A 26,622-nucleotide genomic window follows, 5' to 3' on the forward strand; every position below is an offset into this window, starting at 1 on the left:
CAACTACTGAGCCTGCACGTCCGGAGCCTGTGCTCCGCAACAAGAGAGGCCGCGATAGTGAGAGGCCCGCACGCCGCGATGAAGAGTGGACCCTGCTTGCCACAACCTCGCACAGAAACGAAGACCCAACACAGCAAAAATAAATAATTAATAAAGTCCTACCCCCAACATCTAAAAAAAAAATTTAAAAATGTATACTGAAGAGCGAAAGGTCAAGAATAGCAAAGATACTCTTGAAGAAAAGGAGCAGGCAGAGTAGGATTTGTCCTACTCTGTAGTCAATTTATAATAAATCTGCAGTAACTAGGATGACATGATATTTGTCCACAGAACAAAATAGAGATTCTCCGAAAGAGATATAAGACTGAATATAGTAGAGCTGTCTTTGCATCTCAGTGGGGGAATGAATGGAGTATTCAACTTAGCCATAGAGAAAGATAAAATAAAATTGAGCCCCTACTCACGTGTATAAAAATGTGTGAAAGGGCTTCCCTGGTGGCGCAGTGGTTGAGAGTCCGCCTGCCGCTGCAGGGGACACAGGTTCATGCCCCGGTCTGGGAAGATCCCACATGCCGCGGAGCGGCTGGGCCCGTGAGCCATGGCCGCTGAGCCTGTGCGTCCGGAGCCTATGCTCCACAACGGGAGAGGCCACAACAGTAAGAAGTCGGCGTACCGCAAAAAAAAAAAAAAAAAAAAAAAAAAAAAAAGTGAGAAAGAACAAAACCATAAATCATAGAAAAAAATATAGAGAATTTTTTATGACCTTAGATTAAGGAAAGATTTCTCAAATAAGACCCAGAGAGTATAAATCACAAATAAAATGATTGATATGTTCATCTACATTAAAAATAATAACTTCTGTTTACCAAAATTTACCATAAAGTGAGCAAAAATAAGAACTCCAAGATAATAAAATATATTTATAACACATATAGTTGGAAAAAGTGTTAGTTTCCTAAATGGAAAAGAAATAGCCACAAATTAACAGGAGAACTCAAATCACCAAATAAGAAAATATGAAATTAACATGAACAGGCATTTCACAAAGAGGAAACATGAAGATCCAATAAACATGTGAAAATGTTTAATCCTCATCAGTAATATGGGAAATGCAAATTCAGACAGAGAATAATAGATGGTTTGAGAAGAGCACACAGGAAGCTAAGTTGGGCACACAGGTATTTGTTTAATAGTTACTATTTATATATTACTTATGTTATGTTTACTGTTTGTAAGCATTTAATATTTAACTTAAAAAGCAAAATAATCAGAACCATAATATGCAATCAGTATCACTTATAAATATAAGATAAATATGAGTAATACAATTAATACAAAATAATGTTTTAAAAATTCTAGCTATACTCATACCTGCAAAGGTTTGTGAGTCTGAAACCTGTTCTTTCATTGTTACAAGTAAGTTTGTCAAGGTTTGTAGAGGTATTAAAGACATATTAGCATCTTAGTGAGACTTTTTTCTTCTGTGTAATTAGAAAGAGCAGTATCCACGCCTTATAGTTGAGGTGGTGCATATCTCACACTTTGGAGAACATTAATCTATAGCATTAACTTTTTATTCCTCGTCTGGTGCTTCAACTTAAGATAAATTTATTCATTTCCTGCAATGTACCAGGCATTAGGCTATCAGGTTTGTAAAGAGGATGAGCATTATACGAATATGGTTATTTGAATACATGTCTTTCTTCCCAGTATAGCCCCCTGAGGGCTTATAGTTTACTCGGAATAAATTAATGTATAGCAATAAATACAGTATAAAGCAGAATGGAATATGTGCCTTAATAGAAGTACTAGTGAAGTGCTGAAGTAGTTCAGAGGAGATAGCAAATAACCAGGCAGGAGTTAGCTTTGCAGGTATCTGTGTAAAGAGCAAGCAAAATGGAAAGAACTCCCAAGCAAAAGTCCGAAGGCAGTAGTGTGCCTGGCAGGCTTAGGAATAGCAAGGGGGTAAGCACGGCTGCAGCAGAGGGAGCCAGAGTGAGGGATGCAGGCAGGGTTACATGGTATCCTCCGTGTTTCTCAGGCGAGTTTCTTAACACATCATAGGTTCTTAGTCAACACTTGCAAATAATTGAAAGCTGGTGATAAAAACAAATGGAAAAAGAAACAAAGAAGGAACCACACATAAATAGAACATAAGACTTCTCCTAAGTATGTAATAGACTATGCAATTCGTGTCATAAAGAGATTGAGTGTCAGGTGTAATCCTATAAAAAAATCCCCATATCAAGGCAAAAGATTGATTTTGTTCAATTAAACATTATATTACATAAGCAAGCCTTCAACTGAGTCTGAACATGTTTTGTTATTGAGAGATTGCCTCCATGGGTGTGGAGAGTTTACGCATAAACCACATAACGTAATAGAAGAAAATGTTGTACTTAGAGAAAAACCGAGTTCAAATAACAGTTGACAGAAGCATCTGTGTGATCTTAACCAGTCTTTCCTAAGCCTGAGTTCCTTCATTGTTAACATGGGCATAATCCATATTTTGCCTACTTTATAGTGTTATTGTAAAGAGCAGATCATATGTTTGTAAGAAAGTTCTTGGTACACTGAAGCACCTGACAAATGTTGCATATGGTACATCATTTATATAATATCTGTGTATAAGTCAGCACATATCCCTATGTATGTATGCACACATTCATATAATTTATATCTAAAATGTGCTTCAGTTAATTTATTACTATAATCTAGAATAATTTTATCTAGTGCTAGAACTATGGATTATTTGGTGAAAATGCATTGAAATCAGTCATCATATGTCTACAAAGTTGATTATATAGAAAGGCATAATCAAATATTAAAACAAATATAGGGCTTCCCTGGTGGCGCAGTGGTTGAGAGTCCGCCTGCCGATGCAGGGGACATGGGTTTGTGCCCCAGTCCGGGAAGATCCCATATGCCATATCCCATGGGCCCGTGAGCCATGGCCACTGAGCCTGCGCATCCGGAGCCTGTGCTCCGCAACGGGAGAGGCCACAACAGTGAGAGGCCCGCGTACCGCAAAAAAAAAAAAAAAAAAGTTACAAAAAAAAACAAATATAGAAGCAATGAAATCCAAGGGACAAAGAGAGTGTAAAAGCCACAAAGATAAAATATTATTCAGAGACAGCATCAGGCAACAATAAATATAAAAGGTAGAAAAACGTGTAAATAGATGAGTATATAGGTGGAAAAAGGAATTATAGATAAGAAATCGAAAATGTCCAATAGTATTATTGGATTGAAACATATCATGGAGAGCAGGAGAGCAAAAAAAATCTTAGGGAAATAATATCTAAGAAAGTTAAAAATTGTAAATGAAAGGCATAGTAAGTGAATACCAAAATAAGACACCTTCTCCTAAACTCAAGAAGCAAGTGAATAGTTTGAGAGGTGGTTAATTTTAAAGAACTGGTATTTGTTTGCCTAAAACTCACTAGCCATTTTCTTCATGGATCAAATATATTTACATTCTGGGGAAAGAAAAGTGGTGAAATTTTTGCTTTTGTTTTTGTCCTTGGACAGGATTTATAATTTAGATGCATAACCTCTTGATTTATTTTTGTAATAGAGTACTATGTTTTAAAAAATTACTAGTAAGTGATTGAGAGATATTTTGAAGCAAAAATATACCATGATTAGAAATCAAAGTGGCATTGATAAACCTAGCTTGCCAAAGTCTGATGTTAATGTACTCCTCTTAAGATAAATCTAAGTATTTTATAAGTGTGGCTTACAGTAGGGAAGCAAAAATGAGCTTCCTGATTTCATAAGAGCTCATGATAAAGAAATGTCCAGAAATACAAATTTGATTATGAAAGCAACCACATGTTTAATAAAGATCATTTCTTAAGAAAAAGTAAGAGGAAGAACAGAAGAGTGGAAAGAGTTGGGCGGGGGGAGCAGAAGGAAGGGTGGGAGGGGAGGACTAAATAAGATAGTTGAAAAACTGGCAGGAAGCCCTCTAAGTTTAATGTCTATACCCACTAGGATTGGAAAATTGAAATCGTTTTGGTGGAAGATAGACCCTTTTAGCACCATTAATTGGATCTGGATTGATATCATTTTGTTATACAAATTTAAATGATTCCAAAGCAGACATTCCCCAACTGCTGATATTAATTTGCATCTAGTTCATTCATTCATTTAACAGTTATTGAGTTTCAGACACATGGCAGGCATTGTGCAAAGACACTGAGTACACAATGGCACACATCATAGATATTGTTTCATGTTTCTCTTGGCAAAGAATTAAACCTTCTAAAAGTAGATGTACCCTCATATAGTGAATCATGTACATATTAAGATGGTAAGGAGTTGACAGGATTGGAAAAAGGGATATTCTCAAATGCCTCGTAAGGATAGTCACATTGAAATTACAAAATGTCTTTTAAAAGAATGACTGACTTATCACCTGGACTTTTAAAGAATATCTAGAAAATATTACAGTGCTTGCCTTGCACAGATTCTATATAAAATGTCGAATTTGCTATTACCATCTTTTTCTTAATGTTCCCCCTCGTATTCTATACTGTAGAGTAATGTTCTCAAGACCCTGTTGGGAAAGGGCCCCATATTTTCTTAGCTTATATTTTGGGATATTTTTAATTTGAAAAATGTCTAGCTTTATAAGATATATTATCAGTAATAATTATGCAGAGGTTTTTCAGGCCCACAGTTTAATTTTCCAGGATAATCTGAAGGAAGGCTGGGTCTTATCTGGTTGTACTATGCAGAATTTAGGTATTTTTGGTGGCAGCAATCTGGTTCCCTCCAGTAAATTTCTCTGAAAACACTTACTCTTGAGTATACTTATAAAAAGCCCAAATCAGTTCTCTTCTGTGTCGTTCAGACACTCCTTCATAAATGCTCCATGTCAGGCAGCGGGCTGGGCGATGGAGCTGTAGAGGGGAAATAAGACATAGTTCCTTAAGTGACAGGAGACCTTAGAATGTAATGTGAATAGATGCTTTGAATGTAATATAGTAAATTCCAGGCTAAAAGCAGACACTGAGAAATGAGAACCCCCCAAAGAAGGCAGCAGGTAGTAGAAAGAACCAGCGATGGACAGGTGGCTATGAAAGCCATCCTGCAGCACAGGGCCAGGAAGAGACACAGTAAGCTTCAAGCAGAATAACGAGCCAGCGTGGCAGTAGTTACCAATCGCTTTTTGTAAATGTGCACACCCATCATATAAATGTGGGTGTATTCATGGTGACCCAGAGTTCTAGGCTTGCTAGAGCTTTCTGTGAGTCACTTTCTGTGAGTCACAGACAAGGACACTTCATCTCTCTGGGGACCTCACTTTGATTGTCTGTGATGAGGAAATTGAAATATTCACTTGTCCCTCTCAATTCTCAAACTCCCCAATATTCTATATAAGCTTGTGCTAGTACCTTTGAAAATATAAAGAATATGGTGGCATTTTATTCTATTTTTAAAAGATATTTTTGGAATGATGAATGAGGAAGGATTGAAGAAATCCAAATAATTTCAGTTAAATCAAGGGATTAAAAGAACCCCACCACCTATACATTTATATACATGGTAACTGCACAGTATGTTTTAGAATAGGTAAAGTCAAGGCAACAGACCTCTATCCTCAAAAACTTACTGTTGAAGAGTACAAACAACAAGAATAAAGAAGTAAACACCCACCTTCTTGTGTGGGTGTTATTGCTAACAAGCTTTACGGAGCAGGTGGGATTTTAGAAGCAATCTGAAGGAGAAGAGAAGGATGGTGTGACGCGCTTCAGTAGGAAAGCTGTTCAAGTGGAAGGGATGCACAAGAGAAGGCAGAACCCGAAATGAAAATAGGGAGGAAGAGAGAAGCGAAAAAAAAACTGCTGGGAGTAGGAGGACAGGAGGTAATATATCTCATTGGAATAAGAGTGATAAAGGACCAGGCGATTTGGTTAATGTACTCCTCTTAAGATAAATCTAAGGATTATCTTGTGTATTATCTAAGGATATTATCTAAGGATAAATCTAAGGATATCTTGTGTACCACATACAGGGTAACTGAAATGACCCAAATAAGAGGGAGGGTGTTCTGTAGATGAAACACAAACTACCAGAATGTGCAGTATTCCTTTTACAGAAGAATAGCTACAAGGATAGATTAGGAATATAAACAAAAGGGAATCACTGTGACTCCACAGGAGCCTTCATCTAAAGAGAAGTGGAAGGAAGCAAAGATTTTTTTTATTTTACAATGAACAGGTATGAATCATTCACACATTGCTTGATTGTGTGTAAATATTTACATTATGTATTGCATAGATACAAGATGGGTAAGACAGAGCCCTCTCCCTACCCTTACAGCCCTTTAGAGATAAATCGGTTTTATTGAAATAATTCTGATACAACATGTACTGAATTATAAGAGAATCAAGAGGAAACTTCTATGATTTAATATTAAATAAAGCTTCTCTCTATGTCAGCCTTTTGATATGTATGACGAGTCTCTAGTAAATGGTACTAGTACTCGTAAGGAGTTCACAAACCTGTCTACATTCTCAACTTGCTTTGAGGGCAGAAGTTATATACTTAAGAAAATATGTCTTAATGAATCCTAAAATATTTTTTTTCTTTGTCACAAAACTTTCTCCTGGTCTGTGGTGGGATTTTAAATTGTATTACCAGCCTTCGAGATTGGATCTCCATGGGCATACGGTGCAATTCAGTGGTGTTGCAATACAGTACTTAATGTTCCTACTCCTTCATCTCTCTAACTGTATATCCCCAATATCTACCAGCCATACCTCTTCATTTTGAAAATGGTGAGACAGAAGGGAGGTTTCAGATTTTTAAGGTGAAAACGATCAGTATATGGTTGGAATAACTGGCAAGGAACATTGACCCTAATTTGGTATAAGGCAAGAATTTTGACTTCTTCTTTTCCTCCTCAGATTTATGTTTATAAAAGACTCATTATTCAAACTACTATTCCCCCAGTCCCAATTTCTTAGCTTTCTTGAATGATATGAATGTTTACAAAACAGTACAGGAAGTTAATTACTATGAGTCATAGTAATTTCATATGTTCCTAGTTCATACTAGGAACTAGCAAAATATTACAGTCATGGGTAACTAGGGGCAAACTCCCTAACTCAAAAAGAATCAGCGCATGCTCTGGTGGGGTTTTTTTCTGTAACCTTTACTACAGCAATAATTTAGTTTGTGTTATTCAGCCTCTTCCACTTCACTGGTGCTGTGTAAGGTAGAAGAGAGATTTGCAGGCAGAAATAGACAAGTCCTAAATAGTACCTTAGGAATGAAGGTGATGAATGTGCGATGCCTCTTTAAGATTGTCCATTGGACAATCAGTGAACAAAATTTATTGACTGTTTACTTTATGGATAACATTATAGGAGATTGATTTAGGTAAATTTACAATGGCATAGAAACAGCAACTGAATGCATAACATTAAATAAGATCATCTAGATGAAGATCTCTTAGTCAGGGAGATAAGCTAGGTCCCTTGGAAGAGACTCCAGTAGCTGAATTGGGAGAAATCTGAGAACTGGAGATGAATAAGTGAGCCTAATAAAGCATCTCTCTCCAAGGGAAATTTGGGCTTAAATTCAGTTTTTAATGTTAGACATCAAGTTCAAGAACATAAAAATGCACATTTTGAGGAAAATAAATGTGTTAGGAGACAATTCATTTTATTATTTTTAATAAATTTATTTATTTATTTATTTATTTTTGGCTGCGTTGGGTCTTCGTTGCTGTGTGCAGGCTTTCTCTAGTTGCCGCGAGCGGGGGCTACTCTTCATTGCAGTGCGCGGGTTTCTCATTGCAGTGGCTTCTCTTGTTGTGGAACATGGACTCTAGGCATGTGGGCTTCAGTAGTTGTGGCACGTGGGCTCAGCAGTTGTGGCTCATGGGCTGTAGAGCGCAGGCTCAGTAGTTGTGATGCACGGGCTTAGTTGCTCCCCGGCATGTGGGATCTTCAGACCAGGGCTCGAACCCGTGCCCCCTGCATTGGCAGGCGGATTCTTTTCTTTTCGGCGGGGGTGGTGGTACGCGGGCCTCTCACTGTTGTGGCCTCTCCCGTTGCGGAGCACAGGCTCCGGACGCGCAGGCTCAGCGGCCATGGCTCACAGGCCCAGCCACTCCGCGGCATGTGGGATCTTCCAGGACCGGGGCACGAACCCGTGTCCGCTGCATCGGCAGGCGGACTCTCAACCACTGCGCTACCAGGGAAGCCCTGAAAATAAAATATTTTAATGCTGTTTTATCTAATATTCAAAGAGAACTCAAGAGAAGCTGAAAAATGGTTCAACTTTTTTTACCCCTTGATTTCAAAGTTACTAGTAGCTTAAATTCATATCTTCATAGAGTTTTGGATTTTATTTGTAAAGATAAATATTTTTTCCTTTCTTATACTGCATGCACCTGTGCAAAATTTGTCTATAATTAAAAGAAAAAAATGCATTTTTATGAATCATTTAAAGCAAAAATCTTTTTCCAGATTTTTTCTGACTAGATTGTTGTCTCTCTTTTTCCTGTCCAGAGCAATCTTCTTTAGCCCTTCTTCTGTTCTGAATTACCTTCCTCATTCCACCAAATACCCCCACCAGACTGTGAGCAACTTGCCTGGCATGTACTAGACATTTTGTATCTGGGTTTTGAACTCAAGGAAATTATTTCCATTTTAGACCTCAGATCAAGTCTTTACTCTCCCAGGGAGCTTTTCCTGATTCTTGTAGACCATATTAACCCATGCCTATCTGGTATGTTTTCACTGTCTTCTCCTTGCCAACATTGACTGGTACTTGGTTTGCCATTTAGTGCTTTGCCATGTTAGGTGGGCAAAATATTGAATACTTATAACAGTTTAATCTTCGTGTGTGTTCTCTCCTCCTTGTAATACCCCTTGGTTATTGAGCTTTTAGTACATGCCAGGCATTGTGTGAAGTGTTATATAGTGCTTAATGTCTAGACATTAACTACATCTGTAAGACAATAACGTCTTCCTTTTAACCACCATGAAAACACACAATATAAAGTTGATACTGGTGTTTTTTTAATGAATTATTTGGGTGAGCTTTTCATCATTAGTAGCTTTCATTTAATTTCACCCATTTTTTTTCCCTCTCTGTTCAGTGACTTATTTTCATAGAAATTCAGAATTGGAAAATGACCAAACCAAATTACTAAAATGTTTGAAGTATTGCGTATTTGTGGAAAGCTGTAGGTTCATTATTTTCATTCACATATAATATCCATTTGCTTGCCAACAAAATACTGCCAAGTAAAGGTGCCACTGATCTTAAATATATGTCTCATCTGTAATTAATATATTTGTTCTTGAGATGGTAATGGATGTTGCTATAGACCTTGAAAACAGCTTTTTTCCAAGTGAGGTTGCACCTTTTTTCACATGTTCTACCCTCCTCTTCCTTCCCACCCCACAACCCTGTCACCAACTTGTGACATTCTTTATGCAATTAATTTTTTTTTTTTTTTTTTGTGGTACGCGGGCCTCTCACTGTTGTGGCCTCTCCCGTTGCGGAGCACAGTCTCCGGATGCACAGGCTCAGCGGCCATGGCTCACGGGCCCAGCCGCTCAGTGGCATGTGGGATCCTCCCGGACCGAGGCACGAACCCGTGTCCCCTGCATCGGCAGGCGGACTCTCAACCACTGCGCCACCAGGGAAGCCCTATGCAATTAATTTTTAAAGCTTTATTTAATAAACATTTGTTTGGCCCTTGCTAATTTCCATACAATCTAAATTACTGGATTCTAGTTTAGGGAAATTTTAATATGGTTTTAAAGTCCACATAAAAGAGTGAGAAATAATCTTTGACAAGCAACTTTATTGTGCCATACAGCTCATCGGGTATTCCATCCCATCCCCTTAATAACCTGTCAAGTAAAGAGTAATAAAGGGGGCTTCGCTGGTGGTGCAGTGGTTGAGAATCTGCCTGCTAATGCAGGGGACACGGGTTCGAGCCCTGGTCTGGGAAGATCCCACACGCCATGGAGCATCTAGGCCTGTGAGCCACAACTACTGAGCCTGCGCGTCTGGAGCCTGTGCTCCGCAACAAGAGAGGCCGTGATAGTGAGAGGCCCGCGCACCGCGATGAAGAGTGACCCCCGCTTGCCACAACTAGAGAAAGCCCTCGCACAGAAATGAAGGCCCAACACAGCCATAAATAAATAAATTTTTAAAAAAGTAATAAAGGTAGTTACTATTTAATGCAGACATGCTACATGGTGGGCATGGTACTAAGCTAAGCACTTTTATATAGTTCTTACTTGCTTCTCACATCAACTATAAATGTAAGTTTTACTATTTTTAATTTACAGGGAGGGAAACTAAGACTCAGGGTCATTAAGTGATTTGTCACACAGCTATATGATGAAGCCACTGCATAGTAACTAATTGCAGAAGGAGAATCCTAACGTTGCTTTCCTACTAAGACTGGTGGTTGTATTTGGAATGGGTATTTTATAGCGTCATTGTGCACATCTTAATTTCAGGGGGTCCCGATTGAGTCTGAGACTAATTCTTCCTTGATAGCCACTGCCAAACTTTGGGATTGGTGACATAGGCCTGAGGGCTGTGGGATGTCCTTGAAAAATGACTCTGTAACTTCATGCTTTGATGCTCCAAACATATACCAATGATAGACGAAATAGAAAGTTAGAAAACCAAATGGATTTAGTCAGCCTCAAAACAGTTGTCCATCTTTGGGATCTGAGAACCAAAGTTAAAAACCAAGTGGTTATCAGGGTTGAAGCCAGGGGTCTCCTGGACTCTATTCCAGAAATAAGAAGTGGTATCTAGAGTTCTCATTACCTATGGGACAAAGCCAGACCTGCTGCTTAAAGCGGGACCTGGGGAGAAACTTCATGGCTCATGACAGGAAACTAGAATAAAGGTTCTGTTGCTGAGCAATACATGGATCTAGGGCCTGTGAGCTGTACAGTTAAAGGGGTAGGAGGAGAGACACAGTTTGTGACTTAAAACTGAATTAGCCATATGCTAGCCCTGTGATTCAGCTCACAGTGTCTCTGACATCCCTGTAGCACAGCAAATACACAGGAAGTGCCCCTGTGTGACCTAGCCTGGTCTGGTAGCCTGGATGGCCTAGTAGAAGCAATGGCAAAAGTATTGGAAAGGGAGGAATGAGCACACAGAATAAAAACCTTTCATTAAAAATGGGCTTCAAACCAAGCTTCCAAAATATGTGAGTGATTCATTAGATTCATGGAGTAAAGCAGACGAGCAGTCTGACAAAGACTTTGAAAAAGACAAATGAAAGTATGATTTTCCCTAAAAGGAGTGACAAATTTTGGAGCAAATCCAAGTAGAAATTTTTTTTTAAAAGAGCACTTGTATTTAAAATTAGAAACGTTAGAAATGACAAATAGTCATTGAAATAAAAGCTTTAGTAGTTAGGATAAACTCTAGACTGAACATCAGTGAAGAGAGAACCAATGGTTTGTAAAAGTACAGAGAAAATCACCTAGACCAGAACATAGAGGACAAGCCGATTTTTAAAACATGAATGGAAAAATGGTTAAGATACATGGAGGATAGATTGGGAGGCTCCAGTCTGTGTCTAACAGGAGTTCCAGTGGCAGTGAATGGAAAGTGTGTGAGAGATACATAAAAACTGAAGAAAAGGTCACTGAAAGATTTCAGGATTGGAGACATACCTGAACCCTCAGATTGAAATTGTTCTTCAAGTATTGAGCAGGACAAATAAACATAAATATACAGTTGAAAATATGACAATAAAACTTCAAGACACTGAGAGCAAAAGAAAATCTTGAAGCAGACTGGGGGACTTTGGGGAGCCAGTTCTGCCCGGTGGATCTTGGTCAAGGGTCTGGGACTGGGAGCCTACGGTGGAAGTGGCTAGAAACAGTTCCTTCAGTGTCATCAGCTAGTCTCATACCATCCCTGGCATTGTCAAGGACCAAAGCACTAAACAATTCTAAGGAGAGCATTCTTCCAAAATGCACCTAAAATGTAATTGTAAATTTGCCTGCAAATGATCATAGTTTAAACTGTGTTAAAACCCAGTGGGTGGGAGACAGGGTAGAATATTGGCCTTACTTATGGTATTCACAACCTTCATGACTTGGGACAAGTCATTTAATTAATCTGTAAATGAGGATAATAATCCCTCTTTTATCTATTCTCACAGTTTTGTTGCAAGTCAGTTTCACCCATATGAGTTTTTATAGACTGTAAAGCATGATGCAATTGTAAGGAATTGTTATTACTTTACTACAGAAATGGATGTCAGCAATGATTCCTGCCCTCTTAGGGTTTATACATTAGATTCATGAAAAACAAACATCTGAAGAATCCCTCCAAACAATACAAAAATGTTTGCAAAGGTATTTATAACAACTAAGCACAGATTATTTTTGGTGTACACCAAGTGTGGGAATGTAAAATGAACAGAGGGGATGGGGTTTAATGTTGACAAAACTACATATTATAAATTACCCTATTCATTTATTCCCACTTGTTTATTACTATGAAAATGTTCAAGCGTGCACCTAGATTTAATAATTGTTAACATTTAGCCGTATTTGCTTTATCTATGTATGACTATATATGTTCTTTTTTTCTGGATCTTTTGAAAGTAAATTGCAAACATCATGCCATTTCACATCTAAATATTCGGTATGCCTCTCCTAACAGAAAGGACATTTACTCACGTGATCATAATACCATTATCACATCTGAGAAAGTTAACAGTAGTAATCCCTCAATATTGTCTAATAATCAGCTGATATTCAGATTTCCCCAATTTCCTCAAAAACCTTTTTATAGCTGTTTTCTCCCCAGTTAAGAAACCACACATTATATTTACCTCACACTACGTTAAATAGTTGTCTTTTTTCTCTCTTTCATTTGAGAACAACCTCTCCAGTTATTTCCCCCCTTAGACGTTAACTTTTTGAAGATAACAGGCTAAGAATATTCTTGATTTGTTTTGAAGATTATTCTGGATTTGTGTAATGTTTTTTCCTCAAAGAAACACTTGTTCCTCTATCCCTGCATTTCCCCAAAATTAGAATGCTTCATCTAAAGGCCTAATTAGACTCAGGTATACATTTTAGATAAGAATACTTTATTATGATGTATTATACTTCATACTGCATCACACTGAGAGACACATAATGTCCATTATTAGTAATAGTAAACTAAATAGTCTGGTTACAGTGATTGCTACCAGATAAGTCTCTGTAAAGGTACATCTTTCTCTTTGCTGTTATCAAAGGATGAAAATTGTGTCTCTGAGACTAACCTTTCTCCTAATAGTTTTAGCATCCATTAATGATTATCCTGGACCATTTTATTGGCATTGAAGAATGGTGAATTTCTAATTTTGTCATCCCTTACTGTCAGCCTTCGGTAAAAAAGAGCTTTCCCTCATCAAAAAGGCATGAACTACACTACCTCCTGAAAAATCATGATGCTCTGTGCCTTTAATTACCAATTTGCAGGACAAGAGGTTCATGTAATAGTCACTTGGATGGTGGCAACTGAAATTTTTTTCCTTTTCTGTTTTTGAGGATTGCTATGGACTCAATGATTTTTTTTTTTTACACTCAGTGTTTTGTTTTTTAAAAAAAATCAAAGTAATTACAACTACAAAGTATAATTTTTTTTTTAATTCGATGAGGCTAAATGTGAAGCCTAAGTCCTAATGGAATATAGATTGAATGGGGAGGGAGGTTCATCAGAATAATGTGGTTTTTTAAAGTATACGTTATTAGAGATCCTAATCATTTTTTTTTAACTTATGAGATGATCTTTTCTGAAAGTCTCTGAGTACCTTAACCAGAGTATCACTGAAAACAAGAGTGTCAAAAAGGCACATTTAAATTGTTCTCAAAATCAATCAAAAATAATGAGGTGCTGGGAAAAAGTTGTATCCTTGATAATTACATCTATCAGTATCAGAAAACAAAAGAGAACAATCAGGAAATGACAACCCCACTCCCAAGTAGCACATTAAAAAAGGCTAATGAAAAAAAGTCTCTTTTAAAAATTGTACTAAATTAGCATTTCAAGTAAATTGACAACTTAAGCGTTGATAAAGGCCAATCTGGGACCCAAACAATGGAAGTTCTGTTTCTACTTTTATCTGCTTTTAAAAGAAATGATCTCAGTTGACTTTTTTTTTGTTGTTGTCTTCTATGTAGATGGAAGCAGCTGTTCTAAGGGAGGTGACAGTCCTGTACTCTGCACAGGTCAGGGCACCCCTGGAGTATTATGCTTAATTTGGGGTTCTGTTGGTTAAAAGATTGACTTGGAAGAAAGTAACGGGGATAGTGAAAGTTGCTCAAAGCATTTCTTACCCCATAACTCTATTTTCAGTCTGAAAAAGGGTTCATCATGTCACTGTCATTTTAGACAAGAAGTTCAGCCTGTTCTTTATAGCTACAGAGCCTAGCATTAGGACCAACGGGTGAAAAGTCGATTTGGGCCTAGAATGAGGAAGAATTCCTTCATAACCTCAGCTGTACAGAGCTGGAATGGCCTTGCCTCCAAGGGAATGAGCGCCGCAAGGCCAACACTTTCAGAGGTTATAACCACGTTACTTAAAGATGGTGTATGGGGGAGAAGCGGGCAGGCAGGGGTCTTTCAGATATTTTGCAAAGAGCCTATAATTACAATAAGGAATGTTTTAAAGGTCATTTAAATTTTTTTTTTTTTAATTTGAGGGTAAAAATGAATTTTATGCCATGGCTTTAAAAAGAAAACTACAGCACATCCCAATTGATGTATCACTGCTTTGTATTTGGGAAATGTGAGATGTACAGTGAGATGAAGTTTAAGCTGCAGCATTTTAAGACCATGGTATATTGTTTTTGATCACATTAAATTCTTACTCCATCTAGCTCCAAATTTAGGAGCTTGTAGATCAGAATATGACTTTGTTAATAAGAATAGAAAGTAACATTTTGGACGTTGTCTTAAGAGTAGCATTAGTATTTGAATTATCAGTAGTGACAAAAGCATTTTCTTTTAATGATAAAAGAAAACTTATAAACATAGATCTTCAAACGTGTCAGTTCATTTTGAAGGCAATAGTAAGTGCTGGTATTTTATTATTTTGGCTTGTCAAGTCATTTTATTCTTTATTATTAGACCAGGAAAAAAAAAAAAAAAGCCCTAGTATATTCTGCCAACATATTCATCAGTCATCGTTTTTGGAGACAGTTTTCGACATATTGTATGTTTTACTCTGCTAACGAGAGAAAAGACTAGCCATTAAGTGTATGTTTCTTTGTTGTTCAGCAAGGTCACATATCAGGAATAATGCTGGAAGTATGCTAATAAACAATATATAATGTAGGTCATCTGGGAGTAAGAAATATTTTCTAACTAGTTCTAAAGGGAAATATTGTTAAAAAAGGGATAGATGTTATTTATGCAACACATGTTGCTCTATATGTTACCATCAAAAGCATCTTGTAAACAGCTCAGCGCAGTAAATCTTCCTTGGTGATTGTCAGGGTTTTTCAAATCCGTGTTAGATTTAGACCTAGCACACTCAATTCACAGCATGCCTAATGTACAAAGCCTGTTAGATTATATAGAAAACTTCCACTGGAAATATGCCCACACTGCTGTGTTTTTCAAGGCATTCCATCCTCTGTTTCGGAAGCAAATACTACGTTAAGTGACAACAATTAAGAAAACTTTACGTTAACAGCATTTACACTTCTGTGCTTAACTTTGATTTTGTTGAGTTCTTTAAAATTAATTGCAATCGACAGACTGATATTTTCTGTTGCTACTGTTTGTAAAACAATTTTATATGACTGCTGATGAAGTGATAATTCTGTAAGAATGCCTTAACAAACTGTCATTGATGTGATTTTACAAATGTCATTTTCTCACTTTTGGGAGCGTTTCAAATGGATTATTTCATAAGGCTTTATTTTGTTTTCCAAGGTGGTTTTTAATTATAAAGATCAAGTTTCATCATAAAGGCATTTATGTTAACTGTGTTCTGGAAAACTTCAGCAGTACTTTACTTATTGAGTTCATCTAATATGTACGGAGCTGTATAGGGGACACAATAATAAAGATGTGAAATCTTAAAAGCTGCCTTTAGCAGAGAGCCTTGCGTTTAGAATCAAGAGAGCTTATTTCTCTTCCCAGCTGTGTGGCACTGTGGTATCAGGCACATTTTTCTACTTCTCTGGACCTCAGTTTCTTTATTTATGATACAAGAATTATAATAAATCCTGTTCTATCCACAAGACTTTTGTATAAAATGATAAAATGGTATTAGAATGTTCAATATGACATGATTTCTTTATAGAAGATATGTATTTAAATGCTAGTACTTAGCAATTTCTGAAACATCATCTAAATTTCATACTTCACCTAAAAATTATCATCTCTAAATCTCTTAGCTACATTTTGTGAATCTTAACTTATTGGCTATTTTACTTTACAATATCTAGAAACAACACTACAGTTATGTTGGTCAGAATGAAAGTGTGCCTGATCTTCAAAGACATCGGTTTCTGAAACTCAGCCATGTGTTACAGATATTTTTTTAATACCAACTTCTGTTTTTGAGTTTAGGTATCTTTAAACATATATTATGCCATAATTATGTGCCCTCATTTCTTCCAACTGTTTGCAACTAAAAGCATAGTGTTAGGATCAAGCCATAAGGTCATAGTAAGGACATAGAATTTTGCCCAAGTGGACTCAGAGAAGCTTGGTTAACAACATATATAAGACCAAGGTCTCAAGAAAATGCTGTGAGTAGGTAGGGTTGGGTTTTTTTAAAAATGTAAATTAAAATTTTAAAAAATGCATGTGTCTAAGTAATTCTGTTTATGCTTGTTTTCTCAGAAGAAGACCTATCAGTGCATCAAGTGTCAGATGGTTTTCTACAATGAATGGGATATTCAGGTGCATGTTGCAAATCACATGATTGGTGAGTGACACTCTAAACATTATTACCCATAGATATTTCTCCTCCTTGTGTACGTCAGTGCTTATATAATTAAGCAGAGTTAAAGATGAATTAATTGTTCAACCATCAATGGTTTACCTAAGCATGATTGATTTTTTATTACTATTATTAGGCCTGATAAGACATTAGCACATTTTATTTTCTGCAAGGGCTAGTTTAGACTTCTGGAGAGGATTGTGTATCTACTGCCAGTCAAAACACAGGTGATTAACAAATTAAACTTCTAATCATTTTTGCATTATTGAAGACTAACAGGAATGGTTAATGAACTGGATGTTAGCTTTCCATAGAGTTTTAGACAGGTTTTAATTTCAGAAGTTATTATGGTAATGGCAGTGCTGTGTGTTGCTTAAGCATCTGTATCAAAATGTAGAGTGGTGAGTTTTTGTGATAGGGAAACATAAATAATTGAAATTGCCGTAAAATAATTTTATATGTATGGTTTCAACAGCCTGGAAATAATCATTATCATAACGATCACATAAAGAATTCAGTCATCATTTTTTATTCCCCACCAAATTTTACACAGATCTTTGTAAAAGCAGTTTGGGTAAAGATCTCTGAAGTCGCTCTAAGCCACTGTTTTCAGGGATTTTGCATTTATCACATGGGCTAGAACTACAAGGATAATTTTTTCACTTACTCATATTGTCCCATTATCCCTTAATTCCTCTGGGGTTACCTCCTATGTTTTTAATTTGATAAGCACTTAGTAATAACACTAAGAATTTTATCAGCCAATTAAACTTTATCAAGCAGATCTTTTTCTACTAGTAAAATGGTAATTGCTATTACTTTATACTATTTTTGTCATTCATTTGTGTTTTTACACTATGAGAGTTTTTTCTTTCCTACTCCTTTCATGGTGTTTTATAATACTGTAAATAATTGTGATATAGTATTTTAAAAGTCTGATCAACCTCATGGTCTCCTACTATCAAACTCTAAGAAAGGAAAGAAAATTCAACATTTTAGACTCTGAACTCATTTTCAGGGGTAAACAAGTTTTATCATACACTAATCAGCTGCATTCTGAGAACGTACAGTAGAAGGGTTGCTCCAACTATAGTTACCGATCCTTAAAACCAGCTATAACAAAACTTCTAATGCTCTTGTAGATATTAATGAAAATGAAGTCAAAAGTATGTTGGAAACTTTATTAATAGGTTTTCAGTAGGATTTGCTGTATAGTTTTCAAATGATGGTCTTTAGGAGGATTATGGTTTATAAAAGACTAACTGCTTAATTATGCAAAATGCAACATATCCCTAAGAGCTAAAATATTGGTCTAAAATATTGGTCACTTTATCTCTGTATTTTCCAGATTTAAGTACTAATATTATTAGTGATTTTCTTATACATTAAATGGCCTATTCTTATACATTAAATGTGCCAGAATAACACTGACAGTTTTACTGAGTGTTTAGAAGATAATGACAATGTGTAAGAGAGATTGAAATGTTTCTTCTATTTTCCTTTCTATTTTGGATTCCAAAAAAATACTCTATATAAACTTTCAAAATGGACTTGGTGTGGGGGGCGGCCTGGGTTAGAAAAGATGAATTCTTCTTTCCAGATAACGAGTGTTAATATTTTCCATCTCTTTATTTCTTGAGTAGAGTTTACTGGTGAGAGTCGTTAATGGTTCTGCTTCATGCTATAGTTTTACATGGGCTTTAGTGAGAATATTTCTTGGAAGTTTGCAGCCTGTGGAAAAGTTAGTGAATCGTTGTGCTTCTGATTAGTTTTATTCTGTGTAAACATGTTTCTGGTTCTGGATTTATTATTTATCTCAGGACCCAGATGAACAAATGGAATATATTTTCAACACAGTATTAATGTTCTCTTGCACACATAGAATCTGAATGGAATGTTGAGCGTGAGAGGAATTTTTGATTTGAGTATCATTTGTCCAAAACGTTCATTGGTGTGTCCTGGTCCTTTTTCTAAATTGCTTTATACCTTTCCCTTAGTATTTCTCTTAATATTCCTTGCATCATTAGTGCTTTCCCAAAGCTTTCCCCCCTCTACCTTATGGTGGATTAATATGACACTCATCTCCTCTTGGGATCTGAGCGTTTAACAATTCACCTTCCATCAGAGAAGCAAATTCTATTCCTTTTCACAGAGGGCCTACTTAGTTAATATTCATGCTTTTTTTAATAATAAAATATGTAATTCTCTTGCACTTGAGGCCCAAACAAATGAATAGTATCCATTTAATTGTTACATCTGTTGACCATGCATCCAAGTCCCTACACTTCCTCCACAATGTTAATATCTAGAGAGAGAGAATGTGTAAGGGGAGGATGTCACAAAGGCTAAGATATCCCTTTTTAAAATCCCAGTGTGATGCTTAGTTTTTCAGATGAGGCAGGCAGCATGGTTTTGTTGGCTAAAATACCTCCGTTGAGGGTAGGTATTTTTAGGTTGTGTATCTTTGTATGTTTTTTGTCTAATCAAAAAATAATCTCAACCAGACATTTAGCAGGGAAGAGAGATTAGAGGCTATCTGAAAAGCCTCTTACTCTTTTTGTTAAGAGGGTCTATAGTGTTTTTACAGATTTTGTTTTCCATTTCAGTCAGTCTGCGGAAAGATTATGTCACCTGATGGAAAACAAGGTCTGCAGATGACTCAGTGAGGTGTAACTTTAAATCCCTTCTTTGACCAAGTCATTTGCATTTGCGTCTACGTAGCCCACGTATTTTAATGCAATTTCAATGTCAGGGAACCTCCACGCTTCTTTCTGGATATGCTGGTCTCAGGCTTTTGGCCAGGGACATTTGTGAAAGGAAAACCATCAGTGTTTCTACCAGGTATACACTGGAGATGCTCTGCGTAAGTGCCATTTTGCAGCTAGGTGTGAACACATGGTTTGAGTTGCAGGAATAATTACTCAATAAAAATGCATTCGGGATTTGACTTATGTCTATTAAGGAAAAAAAGAAAACCTCAGTCTGGATTGCATTTTGACACAGTTTCAGTAAGAAATCAGACCAGTGACTATTTAGAGGTTTCTCTTCTCTTCTTCTTTACACACACACACACACACACACACACACACACACACACACAAAGAGCTACGAAACATTTTAACAGCTTTCCTGGGGAAAAGATTTCCCTCTTTTAAAGTCTGCACAGATGAGAAATTTTTTCTTGTCTTCCTTTGTTCCTTTCACATAGTTTACATTGGCTTTTGACCTGAAGATACAGAAAGGAGCCATTGTGCACTGTGTCCTTTAACTCATTATTCACTTGTCTTTCTTATCAGCACAGTAAATATTTATTGTTTTTTTTCCTCTTTGAGATTTCTGTTATTATTATTATCATTGTTGTTATTATTATTTGGTATGGATTAGCACAGATCGTGATGGGACCAGAGACTATAAATGTGTCTAACCCAGGAAAGGGATTGCCTCATATAAAATTATGAGGCTCAACAGCAGTAGAGCAAATTTGTAAGTGCTCTGAATAAAGGGTTGTTAAGCATGCGACGATACAAAGAGATGACATTGCCAAGAACTATTTATGAGAAGCTTAATTTTTTCACTCTGATAATTCTTGACCAATAGTTACCAGCCTCTAATTATCTATTTTAGTTAGAAAGAAATTTCGATCACTACGGAGGTTGGCATTGCAACTAGCGCATAAATCCCCAAAGAGACCAGTGTGTTCCAAACAGCCACAGACAACTGTCTCGTGAAACAGAGGGAGCAAATTGCGAGCGGCTGGTGGTAGACAACCGGCAGTAAGCTCACCATCGAAGGCCAGTTAGCTTGACAAAGAAATGATCAAAGGGGAGAAATACCATTATCCTTGGAATTGATGGCTACCGTCATGGCCTTTGGAGGACAAGTGGTCATTATATAGCTATGGCTATTTCCAGCCCTTGCTTTCATAGTTCTCATATGGAGAATATGAAGGGAATGAATATAAACCATTTACCTAAGAATTGTTGTTAAAAATTGACTTAGAGATGATTACTTAATAAGTTTTTTTTCCTGTTTTTCTTCTGATCAGAAAGATGAGTGATGTAATAGCAACATTGTATCTAAGGTGGCAGAGTACACTCTTTTGCGAAAAAATAGGAAAATCCACAAATAGTCGTTAACAAACATGTCCCAGATCAAGGGCAATGCTTAGAGTATTTGGATGGAGCAAACGTATTTATCTTTTAGAAAAGCAAAGCTAGAATTTGGGGCTATGAATGACAACTAATACGAAAACACAGATGCATAGGTATTAACTATTTTTATTCAAATCTCTAATACTCAGTGCTTTATGGATAGTTACAATTTTTTTTTTTTTTTTTTTTTTTTTTTTGCGGTACGCGGGCCTCTCACTGTTGTGGCCTCTCCCGTTGCGGAGCACAGGCTCCGGACGCGCAGGCTCAGCGGCCATGGCTCACGGGCTCAGCCGCTCTGCGGCATGTGGGATCTTCCCGGACCGGGGCACGAACCCGTGTCCCCTGCATCGGCAGGCGGACTCTCAACCACTGTGCCACCAGGGAAGCCCGATAGTTACAAGTTTTAAAAGATCATGAAAAGATTCAAGCTTTCCACAGTGCATGTGGGAAGATATCTACCCATGTATTATGTTACACATGCTCTGAAGGACTGATATCAAGACAAAAGGAATGCATAGGCCAGTTTTGTACAGTGTGGTGGAATTTTAGTCTGTGCTTGTGGCAGGTGACATCCGTATGTTCTGCAATTTGTTTGGTGCCCAGGGTCACAAATGGTATTTCCATTTCTTTAGTGGATGGTGCACTATGTACTAATCTTCATTATAGTTCTGTGACATTCAGCATCACCTCTGAAACATGTCAGCTTGAGTGCTCTTGCTTTAGAATAGACTAAAACCAATATTTTGAGGCCTATAATGGTTTTGGATTTTATGTGTCTGAAGGGGAAATATCCAAAGATATGGATCTCTGCATAGGGAGATAAAGAGCCATGTTGCACTTTACACACTCAGCTTTCGTTGGCTGCTTTTTTAAAAAAATGAATAGAATGCATCTACAATAGTGCATATATGTGTGGGTGTATAGATATGTGTCCACCTGCACTGTCCAAAGAAGCTCCACGTCCTTAGGTTCTCTGGAGTTTACATGAATTCTAAATGAGAAGACTATTGAATTTTTTTTTTAAGTCATCTTCAGTGGATTGCTTACAAAACTCGGGGAAGTAAGAAACAAGCATTTGATGTTAAATATGTTGAAATACTGGCTTGTTTCATCCGGAGCTGAATTAAAAAAGACGAAATCTGGGCAGTTTAATGGTAACAGAAAGCTACCCTCATGTGGGCAATGCTGGCTTATTTGAAAAGCCCATAAAGGGTTTCTACATGGACCATACAAAAGGGATACTTTCTCTTTAATAGCCATCTGTACAGGAGAGATGAGAAGTGGGCCAGGTCATCTCTCCTCAGCTGTCATGATATTAACGTAGGTAATGGAGCAAGGTCCGCGTTCTGCTGGGTGTTGTTTTTTATAGATGTTCATCGATTTACACAGATAATTCTATTTATTTCTTAGAGTTGGTCCAAGTGAACCAGGCAGAATAACAAACACCAAAGCATTTCAAATGACTTTATCTTTGTTTGCCACGTAACTTTGGTCTGAAAAATGGTGTCACACCTACCGTGCAGATGGCTGCATGATTTGTAAAGCAGCCAGAACATTTAAACAAATGTGTGATGTGGGGATAGATTAAATAAAGGATAAAATGGAGTGTGGGCCACAAATTCTAATAATCAGATGATTTTAAGTTGTATGAAGTGTGGAGTGATGGTCACAGTGACAGCAAGGAAGCTTGCCAGTGACAGCAAGGTGCCTCGCAGCTCTCAGGACGGCTCCTGTGGCCTGGTAGGCCTCAGTTTGAGAACCGCACATTTGCTGTACAGCTGACAGCTCTGTATGGGGACATCAGATAAAACGTATGTAAAATGAAGTGTTATTGCTTCGTATGAAATTGTTCAGAGAGGGAATTTGCAGACAGTAACTGAAAACAGAATTCATGGTACCAGTGAAGCAGACTGTAAATATGAAGAGGGTTTAATTATCTGCACAATTTAACAAAAATTCAAGACGTATTCAGAAAGGACATACGCAGGCATAAATAGGAAACATAGCTACACTGTTTACCAAGTGCAAAGTGGTGGCACAGGAAATTATCAAGCTCCGCTACCGTGAGCCTTTCTAAAAACAAAGACAATTTAATATGAAAGCAAAAGGATCTTTTCAAAGAAAAAAAAATCTGTTTGGAATAAGATACAGTTTTCAAGAGCTCATCCTGATTATTTGGATTCTTATTTCGGAAGCAGCTTTTCAAGGAGATCTTTGAGCCTCTCTATTATTTCAGTGTTAAGCTTTTAAAAGACAAATCAGGATGTTTATCCTTGTTTACGTGTTTTAGCCTGCACCTAGCAGCTTTGATTTACAAGAGTAAAAATACTTGCAGTTAGCGGAGTTTCTGATTTACAAGCGCCTAAGAAAGCCTCTTAGACATTTCTCCTGATGCTAATTTTCTGTGAGCCTGGGGGTTTTCACTGAGCCCACTGACAGATGGAAGATACAGTTTCTTGTTACTTTTTAGAACACATCGTCCTAAAAGAGACCTCAGAAGAACGTTGTTCCCAAGAAGAATTACGGGATGCCAGCCTTCCTTCCTAAGCTCCATACAGAGACGCTGGGCAGAGTCTGTGGCAGATAGAAGGTTCCATGTGACTGTCAGAGAGACGTTGGTAGGGCTTCTGGCTCTGTTTTTGTCCTCTCCTTTGACTTGCATTAGGATATGCCACGGGCATATCCGTTTCCACTCACCAGTTTGATATGTTGTTTATCAAGTGTGGGTGTCTGTTTCTGCATGAAGTTTGCAAAACATTTCTCAATGGAGGGCAGGGAAAGTCATCAGCAAAAGATAAAGAGATCCATCCCCGCCCACACACAGGCCCACATACGCATAGGCATCGTGACCTATTTCCACAGGATCGGCTCAGACATGTAAAAAGAAAAGGTCTCTGATGACCTATTTCCATAGGTTATTTCCTACCTGGGGGGGGCCAATCATAGCAGTAAACAAAGGAAAGGGAGCCAATATGGAGAGTAGGCGTTGAACTTCAGCTGCTCATATTGTTGCATTTGGTGAGCTGATAGGGCTTCCTAGGTCACCTTTAGAATTATGCCTATGACAGCAGTAGCTACCTGCCAAGATTGCAAGGTATCTCACGGCTCTCAGGATGGCGCCTGTGGCCCAGCAGGCCTCAGTTGGAGGGGTACACATTTGCTGTACAGCTGGCGGCTCTGTATGGGGCAGCCGTGTGGGCTGTTAGGGAGCTGGAAAGGAGACAAGCATGAAATTTCTTCTAACCCCAACTCTGTTTTTCTGTACTGTTGGCTGCTTCTCAGTTCCTTGACAAAAAAACCAATCAGGCACCCTTTAATCCGCCTGTGATTACCACTGGTATAAAAAGAGAAGCATAATGAGGAAAAATGCCTCGTTTTGTTGCCTTCAAAAGCCAACAAATTGGAGTTAACTTGACAGGAAGTGGCTTAATAATTAGATTATTTATTTATTCCTGACACATATCCCCCTGTTACTAGTCTCAGGAGACCCTGTAGATGGTACGATTTTCAAGCTGCCATTACTTCGCTGTCTTCTGTGAACAAAGAAGCTACTGTCTATCAGTCAATTAAATGCACTCTTTAAGCAGAGGCTTCGAAGTCCTCAATGGAGAGAGCCCTGGGACGCTGTGGCTGATGATTCCTTTCTCTGTACTGTACATCACACTCTCAACTACGGTCCCCACAGAGATGGAATAAAGTCAGGCATTAAAATATCACTTGTTGATTTGTTTGCTAATGAAGAGCCATTGAAATGTTTGTGTATTTCTATGGCAAAATTGTTGATAAAAGGACTGACATGCCTGTGTATCTTAGTTCATCTGCCGTGAGTGCTTATTTAAGAATTATTAAAATTAAATTCAACAAAGAACAGAAATGTTTTAAAAACCCGGAGATAGCAGGAGTTTTCTTAACTATTTTCATCAAATTAAGTGACTAAAGGCAGGAAAAACAGAGATGGCATCATTTCAGTCCCTTGCTTCCGTTGCGTCCATCCAAACGCCTTGTCTTCTCTGACTTAAAAATGTCATTAAAAAAAAAAATTTATTGGAGTATAGTTGATTTACAGGGTTGTGTTAGTTTCAGGTGTACAGCAAAGTGAATTAGCTATACATATACGTATATCCCCTCTTTTTTTTTATTCTTTTCCCATATAGGCCATTACAGAGTATTGAGTAGAGTTCCCTGTGCTGTACAGTAGGTTCTTATTAGTTATCTGTTTTATATATAGTAGTGTGTATATGAAAATGTAAGTTTTTTTCAGAGAATCTGGGGGGCACACCTTTTAAGTTGGAAAAGATATGAGAATTTCTTTGTGAGGATACTGTACTTGGAAATGTTTATAAGATGAGTAGCATTTTGGTAGCAGTTTCTCTAACTCAGTGAAATAGGTGCAGAAGTTTTTCTAGGGAGCTTAGTGGGGGCTTTTACAACCAAACTAGGAGAACATCTGTGACACATCAGACACAATCTCACAGCCCCGTGGATTTTAGAGAAATATGACTTTCCTTTTCTCTATGTTCCTCTTTCTGTTTTCTTTTCCTCTTTTTCCATTTTCTTTTCTCAGCATTACTTTATTTCCATCTAAGTGGTGGTGACTTTTCAACCACAACTTAGTGAGGGTTTTTATCCCTCAGTATATTCATCACCTTCTTACTACTTCCTGTTTACTATGTACAAAAGCATGCCCTTGCTGGGTCTCTCTGGCTCCCATTAATTGGTTTTTATTTTAAGAGTACATCTGTTGTTAGGTTGGAGGGCTACAGTCTGCTTGGGCTGAAAGACTCAGATAATATTATGACAGCTCTCTGGTGAAATATTTAGCTATGGCTCTGCCATTTAAAGGAAAAAATTTGGAATTTAAACGAAGGCCGCCGAACACTGAAAAGTACCCCTCTTCTTTGCATCAGGCTTCGTAACTGTAATCCAGGCTTTCACTATAGTGTTCGCGATTACCTGACAACAGGCTGTAAAGAATTAATTCAGGCCCACCATCAAATGGCCATATTCTTTATTTCTATCCTGTTATTCCAAGTCATTCTGTTAGAAAAAGCTTAGATACTCGGAGGTGTTCTATAATAGAAAATGAATTCGAAACCCTTTCATTAATTGGTGATTAATATATTTCAGGATTAGTTTAAGCAGGGCCCTACCTCCTGCCCAGTCAAGTATGTTCTGGTTAATATCCAATTACCTGCACCTTCATAGTTATTATGTCTTAATATTTCGGATATGATAACCAGAAACTTGAGAGTCATGCTAATGAGGATCATAGAACAAGAATTAACCAATGACATACTCAATGATCCTTAGTGAGGAAAGAAGCTCTTTTTTCGCCTTAACACATTGCTTCAGCATCTTCTGGGCACTGACTGAAAAGTAAGACTTTGAACTACAGCCAGTCCGGAATGGGAGAAGCGAATCGTGTTCTTCTTTTGCGTAATAGTAACCTGAATGTGCCGTATTAAAGTTCACCTAAGAACATGGTTTACGTTCATTTTA

At 37.5% G+C, this 26,622-nt stretch overlaps 1 protein-coding gene across 3 annotated transcripts in view; it reads left to right on the forward strand.

Annotated features, from left to right (window-relative positions):
* ZNF521 (zinc finger protein 521) overlaps positions 1 to 26,622 on the forward strand; it is a 284,341-nt gene that overhangs the window by 134,550 nt on the left and 123,169 nt on the right. For 2 of the 3 annotated variants that reach the window (XM_079943362.1, XM_079943361.1), the window contains exon 5: positions 16,873 to 16,957. In XM_079943362.1, coding sequence (XP_079799488.1) covers positions 16,873 to 16,957 — 85 coding nt within the window. The remainder of the gene's footprint in view (positions 1 to 16,872; positions 16,958 to 26,622) is intronic. The other variant, XM_079943363.1, reaches the window with a different exon arrangement.

The sequence above is a fragment of the Stenella coeruleoalba genome (assembly GCF_951394435.1).
Source record: "Stenella coeruleoalba genome assembly, chromosome: 14".
NCBI lineage: Eukaryota > Metazoa > Chordata > Mammalia > Artiodactyla > Delphinidae > Stenella > Stenella coeruleoalba.